Here is a 23,665-nt window from a genome sequence, read left to right on the forward strand (position 1 = left end):
CAACCCTACAACTTCTGACCACCACCAAGCCCCACTGAGAGCCACAGGAGCAACAGACAGGAGGGACTCTGAGGGGGAAAAAAAGAAAAATATTGCGCATTTCTGTTTATCTTCAAGAAAAATTAACCCCTAGGAAAATGAAAGGCATGAAATAAAAATTATTCATGTATTTTAGGCAAGCAGTGCCAGCTTGGGATCTGGAAAAATGCTGGGTTTAAATAAACTCTCCTTTTTAGAGTATGGGCTATTTAAATAGCAAATGGGCAGAAAGGAGATGAAGATTGATACACACATGGTCAAATAAAGTTCTCCAACAGATTATCTGACTAATTAAATGATAGTCACAGTGGTTTTAATTACCTGACAACCTCCCCTCTCTCCATGTTACTCCTTACCTTCTCTGCCCTGGGTCAGTCCAGCCAGCACAGACTTGGAAGTGAAACTTTTACTTTTTGCAGCCAAAAACTCATTATAAACCCAAATGTTTCCTTTTCCCACCCCGACAATCAGCAAAACCAAGTGAGTTTTGAAACAAATTGCATTTTATTCTTTGCAAATATTTGCAAGCCACAAGATTTGTCAGAAAAGTTGTCCCAAAAGGCAGAGAGAAGGAAGAGTTAAAGCAGAGACTGGGCCACCCCTGGAGCAGTTCACAGAGCAATTAAAGGTGACAAAGACAGGAACAAATGAACTGCAGCACATCCAAAAAGAGCATTAATAAAAAACAAATGAGTATCTGAAATATTTTAAACCCAGTGCACAAGTGATTCTACCTATTTGTGAAAATGAACCTAAAATAAATGAAAACTTGCAAAGTTCCAGGCTGTGACTGGGGGTGCTGCTGATGCTGCAGTGATGGCTTGACAATGAGTGTGTGCTGTAATCCTGTGATCCCCCAGTCCTGCCCACTGGTTAATTAATTCCTGCAGGAAGTTACTCAGCCAGTCAAGGGGGTAAATGTAAATATTCATCAAATCTGGTTTCCTTTGATTAGCTCTCTGAGCAGTTGCTGTCTGTATTTTTCCATAATGATGTTCCAAATTTTCCCCTAATTCCCACCAACAGTTTTCTCTCCAAAACAGAGAAAAGCATGGAAAATATGAAGCAGTGTCAGGAACCATCCCCAGCTCACACCCTGGAGTGCTGGATGCTCCCAGTAAGGACTGCATCCACCACCACAGGACTCAGCCTGGGAAGTGTCATGGACTCAACACAGCAAACACTGCACAGGTTTAGCACATGGAACAGCATCATCAACAATGACATTTAATTAGTGTTAATTTACTCCTGACTTGCCTCGATTTTGTTAGTTTACATTTGACTATACACACAAAACACAAAAAAATGCTTTTTCTGGATTCAAATATTACCATTTTCAATTGAGAATCCAAAAGACTCAGCCAAAACCCCGAAGAACTGAACCTTTACAAGTTCAATGACAGCTGAGAAAATCCTTTTGGAATTCCCCTTGGCAGCCCCCAGTGAATGCTCACAAAAGGCAGCACAAGGTGCTGGCAGCACCCTCCAAATTTTTGTCACCACCAAGCCCCACTGAGGGCCACAGGAGCAACAGACAGGAGGGACTCTGAGGGGGAAAAAAAGAAAAATCCAAATATCCAGCCCAGATGTGGTGCTGGGTGAGGGAAAGCCAGGCCTGGTTCCAGTGGCTTCACAAACACAGAGCAGCCAGTCTCCCTCTCACACCAGTGCCTGGCTTTCCAAGCTTATAATGAATCATTATCAACATCCAGAGTGTTTTCTGGAAGAAAATGAGCCATCATCACCCTGTTTGCTCAGAGCCACATCCCAAATATTGCTTTTCACAGTTCACTGCCAACTCAGGGCACTGCACGTGGAACTGAGCACGGAATTAAAGGTGTCTAAGAAGAACAGAAGCAGCACAGAGGTAGAAATTTTCAAAGAACTAAACCTGAGTTACACAATTAATCTCTACATACCTGGCATGACAAACACACAGCAGCAAGTCCATGGTTTGGGGTGTTTTTGCAGCTGGAGGTACCACACTGCCATGGGAATCAGCTCCTGGTGTGCCAAGCTTGGCCTTGGCCCTCAGCTGATCTGACATTGCTACACCTGCCTGGAGCCTGACACAGAACAAGCAACCAGTGCCTCATGTCTTAGACTTGACTAATTTACATCACTGTGAAGAAATAAAGAGTGAATGATAAAAGCTTCACGAGAAAAAAAAGTGTTTATGTGCACAAGCACTAAAAAAATCTCCATTGCCATCACCAAAGTGCATTCTGAGAGGGAAAAAAACAATAAATCAGTGGCAAAAACTGCCCCAGATTGGCACCCAATTTGTGGAGCACAGACCAAATAAAGACCAAACCAAAAAAAGAAACCTCCCCACAAAAAAGCACTGCCTGTAGTCCTATTTTATTTGGAAACTTTTGCTCTTTATAAGGTGATAATGTGAAATTTTACTTTATGATCTCAAAGGTACAATGAAATAATTAAGAGACTTTTCCTTCCCTTTGTCACAACAAGTACTATTTAAAAATCACCTCAGTGGGGTGTCATAGAGTCCATCCCAATCCCCTGGACACCTCCACTGGCAAATTAACCAGGAATAATTTGGGGAAGTGATTGAAGCACACTGAAAAGAACATCACAATGCTGTTTACCCTCTGACCTGTGCACTTCCTATCAACAGTTTAAAATGTAAGACTTCTGAAGTCAAATGGACTGAACAGATGAGACAGCTTGTAAGGAACAGACACTTCCCCATGGGGTCCATCCTGGGAGGCAGCTGCAATTCCAGCTTCTGCACATTCCAGCACTCAGGAACGCTCAGGCTGCTTCTCTCTTCCACAGTTCTTCAGCAAAAAGCTGAGAAACAGCACAAGCAGCAAACCTGAAGGACTTCAGAGAGTTAGAAACAGGGATTCTCAGCAAACCACGTGTAAGTGTATTATGGCCAACACTCCACAGCAGGTGAGTGCTATCTACCATCCCAGGAATACTGCAGCAATCTCTGCTTACTGGGATTTTAGTTTGGTTTTACTTTCCATCCCCCTTCCTTCACTGCAGTGGGAATTACACAAGTCCAGTCCCAAGTGCATCCACGTGGATTTCCTGGTGTCCCACGTGGACCTTCCCTCCTGGTGTCTCCTGGCACTCCCTCTGCAGGAGCAGCACGGGGAGCTGGCTGAGCCTGGCTCCCTGGGGTGCCAGCGTGGCTCCTGGGCTCCTGGCAGAGGGAGCAGGAGCAGCACTGAGCAGGAGCCCGGGGGTCACAGGCACAGCAGCGGCGAGCGGCCGCGCTCCGAGTCCTCGGCGTCCTCGGGCATGCGCGGCAGCAGCGCCGAGCGCGTCAGCCCCCAGAACCTGGGGGGGCTCAGCTCCTTCCTGGTGGCCGTGAACTTCCAGCCCATGTGGCTGCCGCAGATCCTGCACTGAGCGATGGTCCAGGCGTACCTGCCCAGGGCACAGCAAAGCCAGCGTGAGGGAAAGGCCTTGAAATGCTTCAGCAGGAAACAGCCCCAGCTGGGCTGGGTGATAATCCCCAAAGTGGGTTTGGGTGATAATCCCAAAGTGAATTTGGGTGACAACCCCAAAGTGGGTTTGGGCGACAATCCCAAAGTGAATTTGGGTGACAATCCCAAAGAGGGTTTGGGTGACAACCCCAAAGTGGGTTTGGGTGACAACCCCCAAAATGGGTTTGGGCGACAATCCCCAGCTGGGCTTGGCTGACAACTCCTAAAGTGGGTTTGGGAGACAGTCCCAAAATGGGTTTGGGTGACAACCCCCAAAATGGGTTTGGGTGACAAGCCCCTGTTGGTAAACAATGTTCAGGCCACATTCCACAGCTATCAGATAGTTAATTGTTTACATTTCTTTTCTGAGGCTTCTCAGCTAGAATGGGAGAAAAATCCTAGCAAAGGATTTTTCATAAAATATCATAGCTACAAACCCCCAGCTGGGTTTGGGTGACAATCCCCAGCTGCATTTGGATACCAATCCCCAACAGCATTTGGGTACCAATCCCTAGCTGCATTTGCAAAGAATCCTCAGGAATCCAGTTCCCATCTAAAACCCTGCAGAGCTTCAAAAAATGAAGCCAAAACCCCCACAAACATCCCACCCCCAAAGCCCTCTACTGCCTCTTTAAAGAGAAGAAGCAACCAAAGCTTTTTATTGTCCCAGAAATGCTGAGGGCCCTGAAGAGGGGTCACAAAACTTCTCAGAGTAAATTATTTAATGGCAATGAAAGTGATTTTTGCCCTGCTTTTCAAATAACAGGGACTGCTGCACCTCTCACAGCAGCAGAGCTTTTCTCTAACAGTTTTATGAGGTAGAACATGAATATTTCAAAGCCATCATAGAACAGCTGAGAAAACACAAAAGGATGAGCAATATTAACTCCAGATATTAAAAGTCTCCAATTTTCTTCAGGGAATGTTAAAATGTGTGACAGAAGTGCCAGACATCCTGCAAGTCATTGCTCAGTTCTATGTGATATTCCAGGGAAAAAATCCTGGATGCAAGACTTGTTATTTATTTGGCAAACTTTTACATCCAAACACTTCATTCTGTTACTGTCTCAGAGAGGCAGACTCATTATTAATTATTTATTATTAAAATAAAATCAAAGATAATCAGAACAATACAAATGTTATTAATTTTTAGTTTAATGTAACATTTATTCAGGTTTTAGATATAAAATGTATTTCAGTAGAATAAATACATTTATATATTCTGGTTTTCACTTGCACTAAAGCTGTGTGAAAACAGTTCTGAAAACAGTTGTAGTTTAAACAAAACTACACACAAAGAAACCAAACCAGACAACTTGGTTTAAACAGTTTAAATTCTAGACTATGTTTTAAAATTGCAATATTTCCCCATTTAAAAATATTAAATTCTGCAATATTTTAGGTGATTTTTCAATTTTATTCTGTATTTTGAATATAACTCAATTTACTTCCTTATTTTTTGTATGAGAGAAATGATGACATGTGCCTAAAAAACTCAATATTTACTATTCCACCCTCCCAGAAATAGCCAATTAGGGTAATTTTCTAATAAAATATTGCTGCTCTTACCCAGGGAACCAGCTGTGCTCTGTGGAGGGGCGGCCACTGAGACTCAGGTTGCAGGCTTTATACACAGTGAGGGTTTCATGGATGTATCCATGGGGATTCACATAGGCTGCCATGGGCCCACACAGGGACAGGCTACAACACAAAAGGAATTTGGTCAGAGAGAAAGGAAAAATTTTAAAAAAATTAAAAAATAAGGGAAAAAAACCACCCAAAAAACCCATCCTCAAAGGGTGGCAAATGTACACAGAGGAAAAACTGCCAGCTAAGTTTAAATATTTCAACAGAGCAAAAAATCCCCATTTTTTGTAGGGGAAAAAAAAGTGCCTTCAATTATAGCATCAAAAACTGAAAGAAAATAGATGCTGATTTAAAATAATTCAGAAAATGCATGCTGATTTAAAATATCATTGCTCAAATTTGCTTAGAACTGCAGAAAATACATGACAGACTCATCCTGTGTGTTACTTTAAACAGCAAGTTCCAAGAAAAGCAAGGGAAATGTAACTTTAGAAGTAAGCAAAAATGTTCATTTATTGCACCAACTTCTCAGCACCTTCTGTTAAAAGTTCATCATATTGACACAGCAGGAATTGTGGTGTCTGCAATCCATTATTTGATTAGAAGAGAAGAAATGGCTTTTAATTACCCCATCAGCTCCTTATCACACTGATAAAGAAAAACTGTGGGGAGTCTTTGTTAACCCAAAGCATCTTTAACCTTCCCATTATCAGAGGGGATGGGCTGCTGGGAGTTCATCAGGATTAAAAGCAGTGACAAGGCTGACAGAAGCAGCAATTATTTGGGAATTGTTAAACATGGGAGGTATTGTATAGGGCAAATCAAGAACGGGGCCAGTTATCAGGAATAACCTTCAATTCTTTAAAAAAAAGGGATCACAACATTTATTAGCTTAAATAGGAACCTTCCCTGCATGCCAGCATCCTAAGAGCCTGTTTATATCCTCTAATTAGTGCATTTTAATTGGCTCTTGTGGCCTGTTGACACATAAATGAAGTGCTGAGAAATAAAATTTGGGATATCAAAAACTTTATTCAGAAATACCAGGATGAAAAAGTCTTTATGTGACACATTTATATTTCAAATTATTCAGTGTGAGGTGCTGGGGGTGTGGCACAACACCAATTTCTCTTCCAATAAACCTGGAAATGCTGAGATTCCCTAACTTTTTATTAAAAAAGCTCAAATATAAACTGTCTATAAATATTTACTTAAATTTCATTGGAGTTTTTGTGGCAAACCCAGCAGTTTTAAGACTTATCCCAGCTTAATCTGCTTTGCTGGGCTCGTGTTTCTGACCTAGGAGCTGCCCCAGATGAAGAGTAATAAACTCACCTGAATATTTCATTCTTGGTAGTTATTTCTGTGTCTTGGCATTGCTTACAACAGAGAGATGTGCACTGGGAAAGAGAAACAAAGAGGGTAATTGCATTAATTTCCAGATGCTTGTCAGCAGTGGGAAATAATAAAAATGTCTCTCCTTTTCCATCAGAGCAGACTTTGGACCAATTGTTTTGTTCAGCAGTCACTGATGTGGGATATTTTTTCTATGCATTTTACTTATTAAAACATTAATTATCATCTAAAAGACATAATAATTTTCATATCATCACCTCACAGAAAGGTCCACACACAGAGAATTGGATCTGACTCCACAAAGACAATAAATGAGCCAGCCTTCTAAGGTCTCTAAAGGCTAATTTAGAAAAAACAACCTTTGCTCTTCTGCAATAGAGCACAGAAAAGGCAGATGAGACAAATGCAATCATTAAGTCTTTCTTAAATTTGAGGGTACTGTAGATCAATGGGTTTAATTTCCTCACAAAAATAGGTAAAACATATTGATCTCTCTCCTGGAGATTATAACAGATTAATCCATCTTCTACATTTTCTACAAAGTAGAACCAAACAATTCATCACTGACACTGCCCAGAAAAGCAGCATTTAAATCAGCTCAGCAGAACACTCCCATTCATTTTCAGCATGTGCATTACTGTACATCTTTTTAGGGGTAATGTCTGTGAAATTCCCCAAAATGAGCCACAGGATTTTGGAATAAAATGCTGCAGTCAAGGACAGTGCTCTTAAAACCTGGAGTTTGTGCTCCTGAGCCCCCTGAGCTGTGACACCACACACTCAAACCACTCCTTCCTCTCTCCTCTGCTGCCTTCAGAGGTTTTTGTTGGATTTCAGCTGCTCCAGCTCCTCTCCTGCAGGTGTCCCTGGTCCTGCCCCACTCTGCTCCCTGGAGATGAGGAAGGACAAGAGCTCTGCTGCTCAGATCCTCTCCAGCCCCTCCTGAAGCTGCCCTGGCCCCTCTCTCCTGCCAGGGACCTTCCCCAGCTCACTCCCAGGCTCACACAGCACTCAGAGTCCAATTCAGCACTCTCTCATCCCATGGCTCCACTTCCAAACCTCTCTGATGACTGCAATTAGCACTCCAAGTGGAATTCACAGTGCTACACCTGGGAGTCAGGCACACTCCCTAAAATAAGCTTTGGTGACTGGGTTAACAACAGGGCAAGCTGATAAAAACACAATATTGTTGATAAAAGTACAATATAATTCACTGGTATCAAAGGAAAATGGATCAGCTCTCAGGATCAGTTTTATTATTGGAAATTAAATTCTGAACAAGCCAGGGCATCCTAAAGAACTCTGGATAAAAAGGACTGGATTGGATAAAAATGCTGCTAAATAAACTGTAAATAATTATAATGCACTCCCCATTCTGACACTAAGAACAGCTAAACACATTTAGTGACCAAAATGTCACAGGATGAAGAAGAAAACACCTTTTGGATATAGGCTAAAAAGTAACTTTAACTTGAATTTATGAGGCTAATTTAAGTTTTCCTGTCTCTTTGGAATTTATGGAAAACACAAAATTAGTGAACATGAACAGTTCTCAGCAGCACTTGAGTATCAGGGTGTTTTCAGAGTTTCAGCTCAGAGAAGACAAGTGAAATTTAGTCTGACTATGGCCTCAGGCAAACACCTGCCCATTTTGTCTCAGAATTTGGAAGAGATGTTTTCTGTCTCCTTTCTTTACATTTCTGGTGCATGATTTTGGGAAGAGGATCACTATTAAAATGACCCTCAGGTTCATTTTTCCCCAGGAACAGGCAAGAATTTAATGACACTACTTTTTAGGCAAACAGGCAAAACTCCCACTGCTCTGTGTCCATTAGACAAACACAGTATTGTTATTTTAAAAATATAAATTATTATAAAGAACTGTATTACACAAAAACAGAACATGTAGAACATTACAGGATCATGGCAATGGAAAGAAAGGAAAGGAAACAAGTTTTTGAACATTTTAACAAGGAACTGCCTAAGAAAAAAATAAGCGTCTTTTGTAAAAAAAATCTGTTTATCCCAATCTTTAGATTTATGCTCAATACTACAAAGATTTTGCTACAAAATCCACAAATTTCCATGCCAAAATCATGCTTGATCGTGGTGTCAGTGTGGGGCTGTGATGGTTGTTAACAACACTGGACTTCTAGCACCACCTCTTGGCTAAAAATGTGCTGTGCCACACTGAAATTCTTCTAACCAAAGAAAATATGATATAATATATATTATTAATATAATATTATTTATGTCATATTATTAATATAATGTATTATAATATCATACAAATTATATGCTCTATATAATATACGTTAGATTATATTATATCTATTGTATGACATACTGTATATTGTATATTCTGTATTACATATTATATATAATATGTTTTTTCTTGCTGCCAACACAACCCAGCACTGAGACATCATTTTCCTTTCGAGTAAACTTTTGAAGAAATAACAGAACACCCAAACTCATCCTCTGGAAGGATTTGCTGGAAATTCCATCATTTCTGGAAGAGATTGCAACAGTCACTCCTATTTTTTTGGCAATTTGATGGCAAATAAAGAAGAACTACTCACTTTGTTCATGATATCCAGCTCACAGCGGAGCCTCTGCACAGCACTGCCTATTTTGAGCAACTGGATACGTAAAGCATCATCAATGGGCAGGCAGGCAGCAACTCTGTAAGAAAAATCTAGAAATGAGAAAGCAGCAGGTCTGTTAGAATTAACAGAGAAATAAATCCAAGTGTTTCTATTTACTCTACCACAGGTAATTATCTAAGCTGTGGTCTCTTAAGAAATTAAAATAATTAAAACTGTGGGTTCATAAAAGCTCCTACCTACTGGGTTTGATGGAAGAGATTCATCTTTAAGGTTTTCATCCCACTCATGGAGCTGCCTCTTGACTCTCTCCATCAAGGTTTCCTTTTGTTGGAAGAAAAGCCTAATTTAAATACACAGGTATTGCTGTTTTCTTCTTAGGAAAAAAACAAAAGGGAAGCAAAACGTAGAGTAAGCTCTTTTCCCTAAGTGGACAGTAGTTTTTAATTAAAGAATAATTAAAGAATCACTTTGTAGCTGCATGTTTTAACTGGTTTTGCTCTGAGACAACACAGAAGGAACCAGAATCTCTTTATCCCTCCCAGACATTTGCCCTAGGAAGGAGGGAACAACCACAGTGAGGGAAGTCCTTCCTGATCTTTTCACTGCATATAAAATGCTGTAAAATGAGAATTATGAGCCAATAAAATGAAAGCTTTTCTATTATCCCATACTTAGATATTACAACTATAAAGCTCTCTGCAGGTTATTTGATTTAAGGGTGAACTTACAGCATCATACAGAGAGTAGAGCCAGGGGGGCCAAGATGTCAAACTTGCACAGTGGAACTTCCTCTGAAACCAAAGCCACAAATATTTATTCTTTAACAAAAGCAGATTTTAGGGACAGCTTTTTTTAAAAACAAATAGAACAGGGGAGACAGACCTGATTATTTAAAGATACAAGAAATTATCCTCATCAGGACCAGCACTTCACTGTGAAGCTTCCAAACCCATTTTCAGATGCACTGAGGGCTAAGCCTCCTGAGCAGGACAATACTTGGATTTTATCACAAAACCTGTCTCTGCATTAGAGGTATTTCCAATGTTTAGTAATAAAAAATTATGTTTTTCAAAAGTGTGTCCATCTGAAATGGAGACAGTTGAAAATTTAAGTGCTATTAACAGTGCATCTGTTCCTAAGTCTCCACCAGCTGTCCCTGGAACCACCAAATTTCCACCAGTGTAATATTATTTGTTTAATTAAGCAATTTTCTCCAGTGATTTCTGAACACAGAAATTGAGAGCTTTAGTTAATAAAAGTCTAAAAAGCAGCACACAACATAAGTACATTATTTTTCAAAAGAGGAGCTCATATTGCACTGCAAATATGTACAAATTCAATTTTCATCTCCCCCTTGAGAGCAACTCTCCTCATTTACAAATGACACCAGTGGAGAGATGGAGGTCAACAGGACAACTGCCCTGCTCTGCATCTGCATCCCAGGTTTTTCCTGCAGTGGGCTCACTTCATTTCAGCTTCACCTGACAGAGTCAGCCTGGGGAAGGGATCTCCACCCCACAGCCCAGAGTTTCTGGGCTCATTAACTCACATGAACTTGGTCAGGAACTCTGAGAATCAAGAGCTCTTTGTTATCAATGGAGTTTTTAAATTGATTTTGAGGACAGAAGAGTTTAAAACCATTGAAGAAAAAAGCAAATCCAAACATGAGTTAACAGAACTGTATTAATTTCTGGAGGTAGTTCCAAACATCTCTACAGAGACAGAAGATTCCAAGGTAACTTCTCTGTGTCAATGACCAAAACAATGGAATAAATAATAAATACAGATAAAAACTGGCACAGGTTGCCCAGAGAGGCTGTGGATCCCTGGAAGTGCCCCAGGCCAGGCTGGACAGGACTTGGAGCAACCTGGGACCGTGGAAGGTGTCCCTGCCCATGGGATGGATGGGCTTTAAGGACCTTCCCAACCCAAACCATTGTGGGATTCCATGAAAAGCAGGAGGATGGAATCTGCCTTCCCTGCTGTGCCTCCTCCTCCACAGATGGAACTGGATACTGATTCTCAAGACACCACCAGAAATTCAGACAAAAAATACAAAACCAGAACAACCAAAGCTGCAGAATAACTTCTCACCTTCTGGTACTTCTGCCACCACTGCCTGATGGCTCTGTCCTGCCAGGACGTGGGTTTGGAAGAGGGGAGCACGTGGGACCTGCTGAGAGACTGCAGCTGCACTGCTGACATGGTGGGAGGCAGCACTCGCTCAGGCAGGATTTGTACCTTAGCCTGCTGGATGCTGAGGAAGGAAACAAAAAGATGAGGTGTACACATATTTTGAAAATGTTTTTTCTAATACATGCAATTTAAAAATGGATTTTACTGCTTATGGGAACAAAGGCTGGTGCAATGGATTAATCACTCCACAGTACTAGAGAATTTAAACAACAACCCATTCCATCAGAACTTCTTTTATTTTAGAGCACTACAGATCTGTTGGGATTGTGGTGGACAGAAATAAAGACAGATTGGCAGTGGCAGCACAGCTGAATGTTCCACAATCTCAGCACTATAGATTTAGATTTTTGTCTCCTCAAGTTACTTCTGGTATAAATAATCAGCTCTTCCATCTTAATACCTCAGTTCAGCTGAAATGCACTTGGCTGTCTTCAAACCACAAAAGCTTCTGTGCTCAGCCAGAGGTCAGAATCAGCAGAAATAGGATACAGGCTCTGATCAGATTTTAATATCCCAGCATCAAAGGTCACCTTTTCCACAAAGACCTCAGCAAATGGCTGAGGCTACTAAGAATGCTGTCCAGCAGGAAAGACTACATGTTTTATCAGCATTATGCAGCAGAAATCCTGAAATATTGAGGGTGTGTCATTAATGACAATTATTGAGGGGTGTGTCATTAAAAATTTCTAATGCCAGCACTGAACTGGTAACTTACAATAAATTATAACATTATGTTGTGCCAAAAGTACTCAGGAATCAGAAACACCAAGAATTATGGAAATGTTCTTCTTGCTAAGGATCTCTGGACAGCGAGTTCCCAGGAACAAAGCTGCTCCTGCTGCTGTTGCTGTCCAAGCACTGCCACCGTGTGTCCAAGCAAGGCTTTTCCTAAGCTCTAACATTCAGAGTCTGTTATTTGGAACCAAATGTTAGAGAGCAAACTGCACAAGTATTCTTCATTGCTTCAGCTGCAGGTCACAAAAGCACAGAAATGCTGCTCCCAGGCCTCCTTCCAAAGCAATGCTGAATTGCAGGATACAGGTGAGGAGCTCTACATTTACAGATTTGGAGAAATGCTTCACAAGCCTTGCAGAAAATATGACAGAAGCTCTAGCAATTGTGCTAAGAATTGTCACATGCTCCCAGATCAATGCTGGAGCCTGGAACTCTGGCCATGGTGCAGGGCGTGATGCCAAGGAGTTGAAAATGAGGGAAGACTCAGCATGCTCTTACTGGGTGTTCAGGATGTTGATCACTTTTAGAAATGGAAAAAGGCATTAATATGTTAAAACTAGTCAGAAGAGCTTCTAAATATCACAGCTTTCAAATGGGAATATAGAAAATAAGAGCACACTCCTAAGAAAGTATAGAATTAACTGCATCCTTTTCTTACCCATCGGACTGTGTTCGTATTTCAAGCACCTTGAACCTCTGTCTTCCTATTGCTTTCACCTTGACTGTTTCAACTCCATATTCCTGCTCTTCTCTGTAGGCATAGATTTCTGCTGTTGTTCCAAAATGTGCTTCCCTCTCATGTGCATTACTAAGAGTAACAGAATGAAAAGATTAATTCAATTAATTAACCCACTCCAAACAGCACTGCTCATTCAGACTCCACTCTGCCTGCACTGACTGTACATGATTGGTCTGATCAAAAAAACAATTTTTGGTGAAATACCTTTAATTAATCACAATAATAACGTTTCCATTATAAAGCAATTTCTCTTGTTTTGGTTGGTTGGGGTTTTTTGCCAGGAAATTTGATTATATTTTAGGGTCTAGATGTGACATTCTGGGAGCACAGGGATCACCAGTGTGTCAGCATGTCAACTGCAGACACTGAAAGCACTGAAAGCACACATTCTTTGGACTGACTTCATAACAGGAACTGTTCCCACCTCCCACACAATTAATCCATAGTAAATTGCAGGGGGGAAGAGGGAGGAACATTCCCAACTTCTTCTGGCACTAATCAGCTTTTCTCTTCTCCACTTTTCTATCACCTCCTGTCTCTCAACTCCACTGTGAAACATTTGCCAGTGCTTGTTAGTTCACACACAAAACCAGCAACAATACAGCTCTCAAAACAAGAATGACTTCCACATTTCAGGTCAAGGCTTATTCTTTAACAAGATGGAACAAACAGTTACTGAACAGAAGAGGATGCTCAAACAAGGACGCAGATCAGCACTTGCTGTTTCTCCACACAAACACGAGATGCTGTCAAGCACCTACACTGCCATTACATACTGGAAGACAATTTCTGTTAAACAATTTCAGCTTGTTATTGAGCACAGAACTGACGCAACCATCTGCTTTTGCTTTAGTATCCACAGAAACTGTGCTAAAAACATGCTGCACACACCAGCAACCCGCCCGTGGCTTTTACCTGTATGCAAGGACAGCAAAGGTTCTGTCTTTCTGAATTAAATTCCGCACCATGCTAACCTCTTGGGGGCGGAAGAGCTGCAGCGGCAGCGTCTGGCCGGGGATCAGCATCACCATGACCCGGGGCAGCACGGGGATCACCTGGCAGCTGTCGTCATCGTGCACCGTCCTGCCGTGGAACTCCTCCATGTCCGAGCCCAGGTACTGCAGGGAGGGAGGTCGGGGAAGGTCAGGGAGGACAGGGACACCACGGGGAGGACAGGGACACCACGGGGAGGACACATGGACACCACGGGGAGGACACATGGACACCACAGGGAGCACAGGCACGGAGCTGCTCTGGGGGTGTTCAGCCTGCAGAAGGCTCCAGGCTGATCTAATGTGGCCTTCCAGTATGTGAAGGAGCTAAGGGGAAGATGGACAGAGATTCTTTCCAAGGCATGGATGCAGGGAATGGCTTCTCACTGACAGAGCGCAGGGATGGATGGGATATTGGGAAGAAATTCATCCCTGGGAGGGTGGGCAGGCCCTGGCACAGGGTGCCCAGAGCAGCTGTGGCTGCCCCTGGATCCCTGGCAGTGCCCAAGGCCAGGCTGGACAGGGCTTGGAGCACCCTGGGACAGTGGAAGGTGTCCCTGCCCAGGGAGTGAAACTGGGTGCCCTCTAAGCCAAACCATTTTATGCCCTCTAAGGTTTTTCCAGCCCAAACCATTTTATGATCTTATGATTCTATGAAAATAAAATTAAGTTTGTGGCTTAAGAACATTACACTTAAATTATACAAGCCCCATCCAAATCCCTTCAGGATACACTTAATGGGCAATATATAAAAACATACCGTATGTGATGTGGGCAAACTGGTATCAAAGTTAATGATGTTTGGCTTCTCAGCTTCTTTACTGTCTTGGTCTTCCACTTCCATTTCATTGTCATCCTCTTCCTCGCTCTCTACTAAGAAGCACATACAGAATATTGTATAGGAATCAATCAGCAAAGACTGAGATACTGAAAAAACCTGAGAAACAGGGACATGCATTCAATACTCCCAGGCTACAGCTTTGCACAGGGAAAAAAACCAGAGGGAAAATTTCCTTGTTGTTACAGCAAAATCATCATTCTGTAGAAAGGGTCAACAGCTGATAGTTTATTTCTGAAAGCCTAAAGAACAGCTTTCCTTGGAAGAAAACAAACAAAGGCTGTCAGTTCAGGTTTTCACTCCAGTGGTGCTTCCTTATCTCAGTTCTAAAGGTTTTCTGTCTGCACACCAGGACACCAGATCACTTCATTCCTTGCAGGATGCTGAGTAAAGTGTCTGAAGCTGCACAAACCTCAACAATCAAACTGCAAGTGACTAAGAAGCAATGGGAAGCTCTGTGTTCACACAGAGACTCTTGCTGGTATTTTAGACAATTTAATTGCTGTCAGCCTCTGCTGTGTGTACACCAAACACAAACCCAGCAAAGGCAGCTCCTGAGGATGCCAATCACAAGACTCTGGGGGATTCCAGATACAAAACAGCATTTAAAAACTACTGCTTCCTTCCCATTCTTCAGCCAATCCTAAAGTAATTTTCAGGCAAGAGGACAATTAAATAATCAGTCACTGCATTAATTGACCCTATTTCTTTGAAGACAAACATTATTTATACAGCATGTTATGCCTAAACTACATGTTAGCACAAACCAGTCTCCAGGTTTCTTACACCAAGAGCTGCTGGGTAATGCATAATCCTGGTGGTGCTGAAAAACATCATTTAGACCTTGAAAGCTACTACAAGATGGAAAAAATAAAATTACAATAGCCAGTGTAGTTGCCAGCCTTTGCAATTAATATCTTCTTAAAAAATAGTCCAGAGTTGAAAACATAAGAAGTGGAGGGGTTCTCTCATCCTGAAGGATTCTGCAGGGAAATCTCAAAAAAAAAAGATGCTGCAGAAGAAAAGAATTTTCCTTCAGAAATGGGAGCACCACCAATTTCACTATTTCTGAGAGCAGGAGTACAAGAGAACAGTGCAGAAGATATTAAAAACTGATTTTAGAGGACCTTTTTTCCCCTCTTTGCCCTCCAGACACATTTGTTAAATGCTACCACAAACTGTTTAGTCACTGGTCTTATTTCTGCTTCATCTCACTTATGTTTTTTTTAAATAGTTCATAGTTTACAGAACCTGCTCTTACAGATCCATCCTATATTGGATTTAGCTCAGCAAGAAATGATCCAGCACGACAGGAAAGGAGGTTACAGACTCTCTTTGGTATTGTACCTAATTACAGCCCTTTCAGCAATGAGACACCATCTGCCTAATGACTGTTAAAAATACTCCACATCTATATGAAATTTATAATACTCAATTAGCAACCCTAGCCACGAACAATTACAAAATGTTTAAGACGTCCAAAACTGAAATTATTTTGTTTAATGTGATGGAGGGGAAGAGCAGGAAATTTCTGTTTGGTTCTGGGGCATCATTGCAGGATGGAGAAGGGGAAAAACATAAAATATTCTGATTTTTCCACGTGCTCCCATCCGGCTGCATCCATCATTAGCAGTTTTAACAGGCAGAGGCTGTCCCACTTGTTTTTCTGAACGCAGAAGGAATTAGCAGCAGTTGATTGGAAAGAATTGTGCCCTGCAAACTTTTGCTGGCTGCTGCCAACAGCGCACAGTGGCTGCTGTGTGGTGCTGGCTGAGGCACGGCGATGACTCATTTCACTGCAGCAGCACCAGGCAGCCCAAAACACAGAAACCCCGGCGCCTTCCCTCTCCTCCTCCCTCTCAGCTGGCAAAACAAGCTGAAGCTTTTACACCCCCAAATACTGGGTTTTAATTTATCCTTAAATCCCAGGATTAGCAGCACCTCCAGCACACAGGAAGGAGGGAAAAGCGAGCGCTGAAGGCCGCCCTGCATAACAAAAAATCACATTTTCCTCATGTTGGTTCACTAGCACAACCCAATCCACTCTCAGTGCCTTTGTGCAGAAATGAGAAAATATGGACCTCATTTAAGGAAAAGGGACAAGGTTATATATAGGTCATATTGAGGTTATTTTAAAACTGTATTTCCTAAAATATTCAGGAAATACCTTATATTAAGGCTGTATTCCCTAAAATATTCAGAAAATACCTTATATTAAGGCTGTATTTCCTAAAATATTCACAAAATAACTTATTAAGGTGATATTAAAGGTGTATTTCCACAAATATTCAGTAAAATTGCTCACATTATGGTGATATTGAGGCTGCATTTCCTAAAATATTCAGGAAATTTTTTTTTTATTATTTAAAACATACAGAGCTAAAGAGCTCACAGAATTTCCTGCCATGGGAAATGCCACTGGCTCCTGGCAGGATTTCCTGCTCCCTTCTCCCCTGCACGCTTATTCTGAAATAATGCTTCTTTCCAGTTAAGCTGCTTCCCAACCCGTTCTATCTCCTGTCAGTGTGGAGGCACCACACACAGAAAATTATGCATATATTGCATATTATTATGCAATAATTATGCAATAATTCCCTGGGTGAGGAACTGCTCTGATGTGTGTGACAGATAAGCCGGGCAGCACGCGGGATCCAGCACTGCTCTCCACCCAGCACCTCTTATTTTCACTGGAAAACAGAGCAGAGAATTCCTAAAAGAACTCAGGTTGTGCTCGGACTCTGGCTTCCACAGAGGTCTCGATGCACAGAGCAGTGCCTGCCGTGCCCGCTCTGCTGGGAGCCCCACGGCGCCTCTCACCCAGCGGCTGCACCGCACATCCACGGCCTCCAAGGAACATTTATTTACGGTCTCGATGGAACATATGCGGCCTCGAAGAAACATCTACGGCCTCGATGAACATTTGCGGCCTCGAAGGATTCGCAGGAGCCCGCAGCGCCCCGGGCCAAGGCTCGCCCTCCGCCGCCTCAGCGCCCACAGCCCCGCGGCAGCGCCGGCCCTCAGCGCTCCGCACACCGCCCGCGGCCCTCCCCGCCTCGCCTTCTTTAGCTTCGCTTCCCTTTCTCCTTCCTCTCCTCTCCGCCTCCGCTTCCTTCCTTTCCTTTTTTCCTTTCCTTTTTTCCTTGCTTACCCACCTCTTTTCCTTTTCCCTTTCCCCCTCCCCGCCCCGCCCGTCGAGCCCCGACCCGCTGCCTCCCCCACGGGTGCCCCCGGCCCGGCCCTCACCGGGCACCAGCTGGAGGTGGTTCCCCATGTTATCTCGGGGCTCTCCGCCTCGGTCCTCGGCGGCCATCGCTGTTTACCCGGAGAGCAGGCTGGGAAGGCGCCGGGGCGGGGGCAGGAGGCGGGCGGAGGAGGAGCCCGAGTCCGCCGGAGCCGGGCCGGGAGCCGCGGCCTCTGCCGGCGTGAGGGCTCCGTGCTCAGCGCCGGGCTCGCACCGATCGTGTGCCCGGGGAGGGGCTGCCCTTCCCGCCTGGAGGGCTCGGGGGTGGCAGCGGTTCTTCCTCTCCTCACGGGCACGGCCGTGGGTGACAGGGCAGAGCCGCCCCGGGTGGCACCTGCGGGAGTCCCCAAAGCGCTTCATGGCCGGGCTGTGGGAATGGGAGAGGGGCTGGCTGTGACTAAAACCCGCGGTGGGTTAAATCTCATGGGTAAATGGCTTGACAAGAAGCTAAACACAATATAAGCTAAAAATTTATCCGCACAAGGTTTGGAAAGGATGTAGCAAAAGACCAGGGCGGTTCGAGGGCACTGGAGCATCTCTGCTGTGAGGGAAGGCTGAGCTGGGGCTCTTCAACTAGAGAAGAGATGGCTTAAAGGGGATTTTATCCGTGCACACACATTTTAGTAATTTAGTTATTAAATTTATTAGTTACGGTGCCAGGAGGATGGAGCTAGGCTCCTCTTGGTGGTGCCCAGCAATGGCACAAGAGGAGTGGGCAGAAACTGATGCCCAGAAGTTCCACCTGGACATGAGGAAAACCTTCCTTCCTCCCTGCTCAGATGCTCAGAGATGGTGTGAAATCTCCCCCTGGGGATATCCAGACCTGTCTGGACACAATCCTATGCTCTGTGCTCTTGAAATTTGCCAGCAGGGTCCTATCCTGGTGTGAGGTTGGTGGCATCACCAGAAATGGTTAACGGGATGCAAACCCGGCTGATACACCCCGAAAAATTCACTGCAGCTGCCTCTACTGCCCAAGTCTCACACAAACCCTCTGTCTCATCATCCATTAGCATTTCCTTCCCCTTTAAAAACCCTCAAAAAAGCAATATAGTGCCCTGGGATTTCTCTCTAATAAAATGTTGTATTTCTGTTGCTGAAATTTTTATTGCATTCTTTGTTACAAATCACTAAACCCATACGGTGCTCTTGAGCACTTCACAATTCCTCTATCTCAGCCCTGTTTGTTGTTTTCTTCCTAAAAAGGCTTTTTTTGGTTGTTATTCAGGGGAAAAATTCTGCACTTTCTGCTTTTCTCTTCAGTATCTCCCATTTCACTTCAGCAATAATATTCTCCCTGCATCAGCGGCAGAGCAAACCAATGATTAGCCAGCAAGCAAAACACTAATTTTTATATTTTTTAAAATGAGAATTAAAGTGGTTTCGAGAACCACATTTAAAAGACAAATAGCTCTGTAATTTCCTTACCATCATGGGTAGAAAATTCCCAAACAATCATTATCTATACTGACCTGAATGGGCGTTTAGAGCAACAATCAATACCACATTTGCCAAATGAGCACGAACATGCCCGTGATGATACATTAAACATTTATAAAATACAATAATCACTTAAATGATTAAGTTATGATTCCATGACTTTTTCTGCATTCTTTCAGTGTAATACACATAATTGCAGGGTATTGTATCTGATAATTCACCATAATAAAAAAATATATATTTTTTTCTTGCCAGGCTGGCCAGCTAAAGAATTAAAAAATTATGAGCCCCTTCTCCAAACACTAGGATTTTATTAAGAAATATTATTCTAAATATTTTAATTAATTTTATATGCTGAAAATATTTTTATTTATCTTGGTTTTTAACTAAATTGCTGGGGGTATATTTGAGTCACACTTTTAAGCTCCACATCACCATCAGGACATTTACTAAATGCTTTAAGGTATAATTAATTTTGAGGGTTTTAATTCAACCTGCTAGAAAACTCATTTAACATATAAATATTGATATTTCTTATCACAAAAAGCTTAATTTGAAAAGTAATTAATCTCACCCCCAGCAGAGGTGTTTTCCCAAACTCAGACTGGGAGCACTGGAAGTTGTTTCCTAGAGGGGCTTCATCCCCAAATTCATCTCCAGTGGCTGACTGGGAATAATTGCAGAGTTGTTCTTGGTTAACCATTGAGTAGTTTGGAGTCAGAGGATGTTAAATCACCTTTCCAGAAGAAAAAAGAAACAAAGGGACAGGAATGTAAAGCATATTAAAATGCAGCTCTATTTAGAATTTAATGTAGTGTTAATTTAGTCTCCATCCTCATCCAGGAATTTAATGTAGTGTTAATTTAGTGTTAATTTAGTCTCCATCCTCATCCATGCTCGGGATGAGGAAAGCAGAGCACGGAGTTCTTGTTGCCTCATTGCAGGTGCAGTTCTCAACACAAGAGTTTGCAAACCACCCGCAGCCTCCTCCTGGTCAGTCACTCACTGAACAGATCATTGCTCTATCAAAAATACAACTCTGCCTCCCCAAAATATGCCATTTGGCCAGTTTCTTATTTAACTTTTCTTCCCATTTTCCTGCTCCTGACTACCCCCAGGAGGGAAGCTGTGTGACTGGTGAGAAGATGAAATAAGAGGAACTAAGAGCAGCTCTGCTGACAAAATCTTCCCGTGTGAAATTCCAAAGCTCCTTTCCATCCCTCAGCTCCCTTCTCTCTCCACACTGGTTGAGAAAAGAAGTTATCAATGCCTAAGCAGCCAGTGCACTCCCTCGTCCCCACCTACATCCTTGAATAAAGTGGAAAATTCAGAATTTCGCGATGTTGCCGGGAGCAGAGGCACTAGATGGTGCTGTGACATCCCCTTTCGCAGCTTTGCTCTGGCAGAATTATTCAGTCGGCTGCTCCGCCAGCTTTGGGGCTTCTGTTTTTAGGGGATTCACTGCGAGCAATGGAAAAGTTTGATCTACAACATTATCGTTTTAAAAGAGGAGGTTTGTGTTTCTGACACGTGCTGATTTGACCGGGCTGTTTAAAAAGAAATCTGGATAGTCTAAAGTGGTAAAAGGTCTGTGCACTTGTGCCATTGATTTCTGCCCTGCCAATAAATTGGCTCATTGTCCACCCAAACCTGTTATTCCAGGCACAACCAAGCAATCTCTGCAAGTATTCCAAAATAAAAAGTGACTCCCCACCTTCAGACAACTTATAAAACACTGACAGTAGAAAGCAGCTGTAGGACAGAAAGGAAATCTGTACTTCAGACATGGAAAAAAAAACAGTTACAAAAAATACATAAAGCCACTTTCTTACCAATAGCCAGGCAGCCCCAGCACTGAACACACTTGTCATGTCCACATGGCCTTGGAAATTCCTGGCTTTTCAAGTGACCAGCTGGCCTTGCTACTCCCTTTGTCAACACTTTGTTGCACAAATCTGGGAGATGTGTTACCTGCCAGTCCCCAGCAAACAGGGAAAAATTCCTTCTTTACCTGTTGAAGCAGGGCAGCTGCTGAGCTGCCAGCTCTCACACCAGTTATCAGCTGTGCCATCCCAAACCCCCCAGAGCTGCCTGTGACAATATCAAATGTACTCTAGGAGGGCACAAATCACAGAGGAAGGTAACTCCAAAAGCATAAAAATCAGAGATGAGCAGCACTTTTCTAGAATAAAAGAGCCTGGTCAACTGCAGGGCAGTTCCAGAGCAGGAGAGGACCAGTTTATCCCAGGAAGCTGACTGGCATCCCAGTGAGAACGGGGCATATTTACAATTCCTGTTCATATTTGCTGCCTGGGTCAGGCTGGTGACAAAGGAGCAGCTCTGAATATGCAGGAGGCTCCAGACAAAGGGCCCATTAGCCAGACGTGGCCATTACTATGCAGAGAGGCAAATTCTCCTGCCAGAAGAGCCTCACCAACAACAAAACTATTTGGCAAGTGTGCAAAACCCATATTCCACACAAGTGACAGACAGCATGGCAGGGAAAGCAAATGGGGCTATAAACACAAATTTGGTTCAATAAAGGGAAGGAAAAGTGAGGGGAAAATTCTGTAACACTTTCTGGAAGGGGACACCAAGGCAAAGAGACCCTTGAGGAATATTTCTGTAAATGCAGGGCTGCCCGACCCTGCTCCCAGATCACCTGAGATGTGTCTGTAGCTTTGAGAGGTGCAGGTTAGCACAGATTTCCTGTATCCATTGCAAAGAAGATTGGCCAGAGATAAGGGTTTGGTATTCCCTTTACTTTTTCTATCACAAAATTTTTGGTCATTTTCGTGTTAATGGGGTCCCAAAATTTTAACCAGCATAAACAAGAATGATTCCAGTGAGTTACAAGCTGTAACACTGCTTTTTCCTTCTCTATTGTTCCTGCTGGGTCTGTCAGCAAGTTCAATGTATTTATAGCTCAATGTCTATATAATTCTGGACATTATTTCCCAGAAAGATCCAAGTAGCCCTGTGTGAAGAGGAGTTTATGTAGAGCCCACTGCAGTGATCCCTACTCAGTGCAAACAGTGTTGGTTTTATCCCTGTGTATACTACCCAACAAACTGTTCCCATATATTATGTAAAATCATGTAAATGGCTGTATATACATTTAGGTAGAGGCAGCTTGCTCATAAATCTCACTTCAGTTTAAAATACAGAGCACTAAGTATGAGCTAGAAATACTGTTTTTCTTCCACTGTGGATTTAAAGCAGGCTCCTTACATTATCCATGCAGGAAAACCACTCGGAACTCAGGGAGCTTGAGAAAAGTTAATCCAGCCACATTTACAACATTATTGGCCTTAATCTTGGAAATTTATCCAGGAAATTTGTCTTGGGTAGGAAGCCCAGTAACCTCTGCAGATGATGGCAATGAAAAGTTCAGGGAGGGAAAGAACACAGAAAGGCTTGGAAATCAAGAGCTTTTTGGGTTTTTTTCAGATAACTTACTAAAATTTAGTAGAGACTGAGCACATCATGTTTGCAGGCTGCTTTGTTAGGGTTCTCCATTTCTTGGGCTGAAATACAACAATTTTTAACATCATTCCCCAGCTCTTTTTAATAGTGCCACCAAGTATTGCATCACTCCAATCCAAAGGCGGTTGCACTGCAAAGATGAGGGTTAAAAAATACATGCTAAACTGTAATGGACATAAACTGCATGTAATGGTCAAAAGCAGCAAAGCCTGCTGGATTTCTGCCTCAGGCAGCAGAGGAATGCACTCTCTACGTGTGCTCTTAAGCTTTTGCAGCTCTCATTTTCATAGAAGCATAAAATGGTCTGGTTGGAAGGAATGTTAAAAATCCTCTCATTCCAGCCCCTGCCATGGAGAGACAGCTTCCACCAGCCCAGGTTTCTCCAAGCCCTGTCCAGCCTGGCCCTGATGTCACACACATTCCAGCCCTGCAGATCCATGACCTTCCCACTCCCCTCTGTGGCCTTTCCCAGTAGCAGATCCTGAAACTCCATGTCCTGCCTTCTAGAGGAACCCCTTTGGAGGTTTTCTCCCAAATTTGCCCTAAACCAGGACACTGCATCCCCTTGGAACAGCCCAATCCCTTTGGGAGCTGAAAAAAAACTCAGAAATGTTCAGATTCCTCAGCTCCCCCACATTTCAAATCCTTCCAGCTGCCAGTTTTGTGTCTGCTGGAAGGAAAAAAGGATCTTGCTGTGAGGGAAGCTCTGTCAGATCGCCTCTCTCAGGTACAAAACTGCTCACAGAGTTGTATTTTCTCTTTACCAGCATAACCAGCACATCAAGAGGATTCCCCTACCTGAGAGAACGTCCCAGTGAAACTCTGAACTAACTAACAGCCTGAAAGGGCTTTGGAAAAAGCAACAGTGAGACCCTCCACTGGGAATGGCAGGGAAATACACGTTCAGAAACATGGAAATTCTCACTCTGCACAAGATGTTTCAGAT

At 42.9% G+C, this 23,665-nt stretch overlaps 1 protein-coding gene across 5 annotated transcripts in view; it reads right to left on the minus strand.

Moving 5' to 3' along the window:
* Positions 1-520: 520 nt before the first annotated feature.
* The window catches only part of CRBN (cereblon), a 37,688-nt gene continuing 14,543 nt past the window's right edge, over positions 521-23,665 (minus strand). Inside the window, exons 1-11 of one of the 5 annotated variants that reach the window (XM_039734026.1) lie at positions 17,796-17,950; positions 14,475-14,587; positions 13,638-13,840; positions 12,642-12,791; positions 11,147-11,309; positions 9,781-9,843; positions 9,289-9,373; positions 9,026-9,141; positions 6,423-6,487; positions 5,070-5,201; positions 521-3,441 (exon numbers count right to left, since the gene is read on the minus strand). In XM_039734026.1, coding sequence (XP_039589960.1) covers positions 3,258-3,441; positions 5,070-5,201; positions 6,423-6,487; positions 9,026-9,141; positions 9,289-9,373; positions 9,781-9,843; positions 11,147-11,309; positions 12,642-12,791; positions 13,638-13,840; positions 14,475-14,587; positions 17,796-17,862 — 1,341 coding nt within the window. In that variant the 5' untranslated portion in view covers positions 17,863-17,950 and the 3' untranslated portion in view covers positions 521-3,257. Of the gene's footprint in view, positions 3,442-5,069; positions 5,202-6,422; positions 6,488-9,025; positions 9,142-9,288; positions 9,374-9,780; positions 9,844-11,146; positions 11,310-12,641; positions 12,792-13,637; positions 13,841-14,474; positions 14,588-17,369; positions 17,676-17,795; positions 17,951-23,665 lie in introns of those variants that run through there. The other 4 variants (XM_039734027.1, XM_039734029.1, XM_039734028.1 and 1 more) reach the window with 4 other exon arrangements.

Source organism: Passer montanus, unplaced genomic scaffold, assembly GCF_014805655.1.
Source record: "Passer montanus isolate IOZ18808 unplaced genomic scaffold, ASM1480565v1 scaffold9, whole genome shotgun sequence".
In the NCBI taxonomy this organism is placed as follows: Eukaryota; Metazoa; Chordata; class Aves; order Passeriformes; family Passeridae; genus Passer; species Passer montanus.